The sequence below is a fragment of the Molossus molossus genome, unplaced genomic scaffold (genome assembly GCF_014108415.1).
Source record: "Molossus molossus isolate mMolMol1 unplaced genomic scaffold, mMolMol1.p scaffold_m16_p_7, whole genome shotgun sequence".
NCBI classification, from domain to species: Eukaryota; Metazoa; Chordata; class Mammalia; order Chiroptera; family Molossidae; genus Molossus; species Molossus molossus.
Window position 1 is genome coordinate 64,961,104 of NW_023425401.1, and position 5,780 is coordinate 64,966,883.

At 36.2% G+C, this 5,780-nt stretch overlaps 1 protein-coding gene across 1 annotated transcript; it reads left to right on the plus strand.

Moving 5' to 3' along the window:
- Nucleotides 1-487: 487 nt before the first annotated feature.
- Nucleotides 488-5,011, plus strand: YAE1 (YAE1 maturation factor of ABCE1). Its single transcript, XM_036247109.1, has 3 exons — nt 488-637; nt 1,934-2,055; nt 4,057-5,011. Exons 1-3 carry the CDS (start codon nt 509-511, stop codon nt 4,484-4,486), a joined length of 681 nt encoding a protein of 226 aa, XP_036103002.1. The 5' UTR covers nt 488-508; the 3' UTR covers nt 4,487-5,011.
- Nucleotides 5,012-5,780: the final 769 nt, after the last annotated feature.

Consider the following 5,780-nt stretch of genomic DNA (forward strand, 5'->3'; position numbering starts at 1 on the left):
CCTATGTACCATCTCTATATGCTGTAAATGTTGTTAACTATCCTATACTCACCAATATAAAAGATGTAGCTATTCGTTTTACTTTTTATCCAATCCCAGATATTTTCTGGGTTTGCTTTCTCCCACTTCACTAATCTAACACCAATGGATTTCATGTAACCCAGTAGGCCTCCTCCTTTGATAGTAATGTATAAAATAACATGTAAAGCTGCCATTCTCTGGAACATTTTCCCAATGGGTTGAGCTTTTGCTTCTGCGCAATTGTCAGCTTGGCTCAAATAAACTTAAAAATTCTCTACAAGTTTAAACAATTCACATTTAAATTGATCTGCTCTGAAACACCAGAGAGAGAAAAGCGCCTGCAATAGCCAGGACCCACCCCGCCCCCCTGCGCGCATGCCCAGCCCTAGCGGTCCAGTGAGTCGTACTTTCTGTCATCCTCCCGCCCCTCAGACCGGAAGGAGTTGCAGTCGCTTCCGGCGCTCAGAGGCCTGTGGTTGCTTCGGTGATGTCCTGGGTTCAAGCAGCTCCTCTAGTTGGTGGTGGTGGAGAGGACCGGGAGGTGTTTGACGAGGAAGCAGACGAGTCGCTCCTGGTGCAGCGGGAATGGCGGAGCCAGATGCAGAGACGAGTCAAAGTAAAGCGCGGGTGTCCTTTGATATGCTGGGTTTTGGGGAGAGAGCTGCGGAGTTGTGAAGAATTTTGGCCTGAGATGAGAGGCCAAAGTAGTCTGGCCTGGCCCAGAGGTGCCTCCCTACCCCTTGCCGCCCAATCCGGCCCACATCCTGCTAAAATTACCCAATGGGTTACTTTAAAGCGTGTGAAACCACAGGGCGCATTCCTCGAGCGCCTGCGGGGTGGGGTAGACGCTGGGTCCGACCAAAATAAACCGCAAACTTTGAAGAGTTTGATGTTTGAAGAGGATCGCAGGGAAGGAGTGGGGGAAATGTATATACTGACTATACTAATTATGGCTGTGAGAGGACATGTACACAGTATGCAGGATTGCTTGAATGAGTGAGAAACCTTAGTTAGGGGTAGTATTAATCAATGTACATCTATGGAAACAAGTAATGTAAGAAGGTTGACAAAGGGCACTAAAGGAAAGCCTATACGGAATACTGGTGACTAGATAAGGAAGTATTAAAGTTGGTCTTTTTTATTTGTTAGGTGTGATTTGTCCATCTCTAATTTGTTCCACTATTCATTGAGATTAAGCTTAATACCACACACCCAATTTACAGGTGGAGCACTCGGAGCTTATTTCAGGACCAAATGATGAGGTCCGCTTCCACTCAATATCCTTGCCAACAATTAAATTGCCCTTATCTGCTTTTGTTTAATGTTTCGGTAAAATAATTGCTTAGTCCAACAACCATGTTGTCAGTTTCAGAAATGCTTTGTGTGAGGCTGGGGTATCATTGCTTGAGCATCTTTTGAGTGCTGTGGCACCAGAGGAGATGCAGGACAAAAATCCCTGCCCACAGTAAATTTACAGGTTAGTTGAATTTAGGTATCAAACAAAATTTCTAAAGCTAGATTTCTTATTTTCCTTTTGCTAAACCAGTTTTCTCTTTTCCTACTTTAGTGAATTATGCAAGACCTTTGATAACCCTACTTATTGCCTTTCCTCCTCACCTACCCATACCAATCCAGTCAGTTGCAGAGGGGCCAGAAATGTAATTTTCCATGTATCCTTTCTGTGAAGTCATTGCTAACATAGGATGTTTAATGGGATAACTCAGTAATACATGTTTATGAGAGTATAGTCTACTTTGTGTAGCTATGCCATATGTTTTAGAACCATTATGTTAAAAAGCACAGGAAAGACTTGTTTTCATTGATTTTCTAAAGTGGTTCTGTGACTTTCCAGAAAAACCTACAATGGGTCTCTTGTTAATTGCAAGCGCATTTCTTCATTCCTTGTTTTTAGGAAGGCTATAGAGATGGACTAGAGGCTGGCAAAGCAGTTACCCTTCAACAAGGGTTCAATCAAGGTTATAAAGAAGGTGCAGAAGTCATTATAAACTATGGACAACTCAGAGGAACTTTGAGGTAATTTTTAAACTTAAATGCTGAATCATTTTAATCCCAGTACTACTGGAGGATTTTTATAAAAGTAGTATGTAAAACTAAAGTGTTCAAACTGAAGTGCTTTTCCTAGTGTTAAATCCACAAGAGTGCTGCAGATCATTAGAATAATGTTCAAAAAGTCAAGATTATCAGTTCATCCAATTTAATATATGAGGTAGGTGACCTTCATAGCAAAGAAAAGATAGAAGGTGTATATTTTTTGTTACCTGAACTATCGCCAATCTATATCTCAAAGTAATTTAAAATATCTTCAGGTTTTGAATAAAGCTTTTAGTCTTGCATGTGACAGAGCACAGTATGACAGAATTCCGTACTAGAAGTACATGATGAAAACTATAGCTGGTAATAGAGAGAAAAAGGATCTCATTTACTTTAGTCCCGAACACTGAATACCTGTCAAGATACCATAGCAGTAATGACATATTTCAGAGCCACGGGGTCAAATGGCACATGGAGCTGAGTCATGACAGAGTTGTCCTCTTTGATAACTCTATACCATTTAAACTGCCCTCTATAGAGGAAATGCTGCAAAGAATCAATGATTTTTAAAAGGGTACTGCCCTGGCTGGTTTGCCTCAGCGGTTGGAGTGTCGGCCCGTGGACCGAAGGGTCTTGGTTTTGATTCCCAGTCAAGGTCACCTACCTGGGTTGCAGGTTTGATCCCTGGCCCTGGTCCAGGTCTTGCAGGCAGCAACCAATCAATGTGTCTCTCTCACATCGATGTTTCTCTCTCTCCCTTCATTCCTTCCACTCTTAAAATAAATGAAAAAATATCCTTGGATGAAGATGGTCATAAAAAATAAAGTGTACAATGTAATGTTTAAAAAATAAAATAAAAAGGGTAGAAAATAAAAGTCATCAAAACACCAATAAAATTACTGTGTTTAAGGTTTTAGAAAATTCACAGGAATCATAAATTGTAGTCTACTACCATAGGAAAATTATCGTGTTCATCTTTACATCAAGTTAAAGTAATCTTTTATAAGCTTAGAAAGCTTATTGCTAAGTCTTTTATATCAATTGATTTATTTTTACATTTTAACGTATTTTATTTGTGGGGTGTTTGTATATAATTTATAAATGAATCATTTATAAATGAATCATCAAACATTCATTTCACATGAGCATGAGGGCAATCTTTACTTCATATAAATGTATAATTGTTTGAAGTTCAAGAATAGTAAGGGCAATGGAAGCCTATTACATTTTTAAAACATCATTACTTTTCACAACCATTTGATGTCATAATTATTTGAACAATCTGAAATATCAAAAAAGAAAAGTACTATCTGTACTAGAAAAGTAGAGAAAAATATTTATCTAGAATAGAATCATTTTTACCTTCAAGAAAATTGTTAGTTCAGCAAACAGTGTCTACTTATAGCAAAGTTGGGAAAGTGCACTTACCTAAAAAATTTTTTTTCTAACCTTCAATTTTGATGGCAAGCAACTGCTGTATATGAGTAGAACAGTGGTTTTCAACCTTGGCTGCAGCTTTAAAAAATAATACCTCTAGAGATTCTGATTTAATTGGTCTGGAATATGACCTAGACCTTGATAGTTTTAAGCTCCCCAGGTGATTCTAATGTGCATCCAAGATTGAGTATCACTAGTTTAGAAGCAGTTTGATGTCCTTAAAGCAAAAATTAATTTTTCTGGTCTCTCTCTCTCTGTTTCTCTGAGTTGTATCCCTCTTCAACAGAAGCTATACAGTCATAAGGGGAAAATCTAAAATGAGGAAAAGTGAATGTAGATCTGTGAAGGAGGGGTTATGAATTAGAAACAGTTTATATGATTAAATGCAATTGTTTAATTTCTGTTGAAAGATAATATCCTTATATATTTTTTAATCTTATTTTACCATTATTACTTGGGTTTGCATGGTGTTATCTAGAAAAGAAACAAAAACCTCTGATTGTTTAATTTTTTTCCTGTTTAACTCTTGTTTATATTTTCATTCAGTGCTTTGCTGTCCTGGTGTCACCTTCATGATAATAGTTCAGCTTTGATCAGTAAAATAAATAATCTTCTGGATGCAGTTGGCCAGTGTGAAGAGTCTGTACTCAAACATCTGAAATCAATCACCCCACAGCCCCATATTGTAGATTTATTGGACTCCATTCAGGATATGGACCTTTGTCATGTAGTTCCAGCTAAGAAAAAGATTGATGAAGCTAAAGATGAAAAACTCTGTGAAAATAATGCTGAGTTTAACAAAAACTGTAGCAATAGTCCTAGTGGGGTAGATTGTCCATCTTTACAATGTTGTGGAACACAGGAGCGTACACATTCTGAAAACCCAAGCCTCACTTGGATTTTAGAACAGACAGCCAGTTTAGTAAAACAGCTAGGAGTATCAGTAGACATATTACAGCATCTCAAACAAGTATGAAAATTATCTTTACTTTTCTAATGAAAATAATGTTCAGAACCTTCCTTAGAGCATTTTGTTTCTTAACAAGTTTATCAAAATGTGTACTGGTTTCTACACTGAACACTTCACTGCCCTTCATGAAAGTTTGAAACATCTGAAGAATTAACACTATTGAACATAATACAAGCCTTTTTTATCTGTCAGTGGTAATTTTTATGTAGTTTAAAATGTGCTCAGAAATTCCAGTTGTCATTGTCATTTTCACATTTCTGATCAAAACAAGCATTTTCAGACTCACTAGCAAATGTAAATAAAATACTTTGTAAGGATCTAACCGTACTTTCTGCTCTGTCACCATCAGTTAGTTGGGACCTCATCTCCAGCTAGTCAGACCAAAGTTACCAAAAATAATGGCTAACAGTGTAAATAGATAAACATACATATACAGGGTGTCCCAAAAAAATGTATCCACAACTTTGGATAATTATAAAGCCGCTGTTTAGTAAAATACATTTCACTTTCAAAATGTAATAGAATCTACAGACACCCTGTGTATGAATATATAGATAATTTATTGAAAATAAGGGGATGTAAGTATAAAAAAATGAAAAAAATGTTTATATTGATGATTAAAAGCACTACAAATACTAAAATTATTTTTACGTTAATTAAAAGTAAAAAATACAGTCTTTGAAAAAATACAGAAAATAAATTTCATACTCAAGTACTGCTTAGTTTTTTTTTCAAATATTTAGGAGTTAGTATTGCCTAATGTGCTGAATTATTATGCCTAAGCTATAGTTTTGCTTCATATCCACATAGGAATAAAACACTGGAATCACTTGTAACAATATTCTTAGTCTGGCATAGATAAAATAAGATTCAAACTTTTGTTACAGGACCTAAGCATATAAGATCAGGAAACGATTTTTCGTCACTTTTTTGCCTGAAACTAATTTATGTGAGGTACTAAACTTCAGAAGCACCCAAATAATTACCCCTATTGATAGCCTTAATTGCTTTTCACCAATATTTATATCTACCATCTACTCTAAAAGACAGACATACTGAGATAGTAAGAGAATCTGATAAAATGTCTTTCAAAAGATTAAGAAAATGTACTACTATGATCTTACAACCTCCTCAAAGTTTACTGGATATTAAGGAATTGAAACAGCAAATTTGAAACCAGAAGACTATATAGTGTTTCGGGATTTACTGAAACATACTGAAGGTATAAAATCTTTTGGCAGCCATTTTTTTAAAAAAGGTGTGTTTATCTCCAGATGTAAACAATATTTCAGAGATTTAC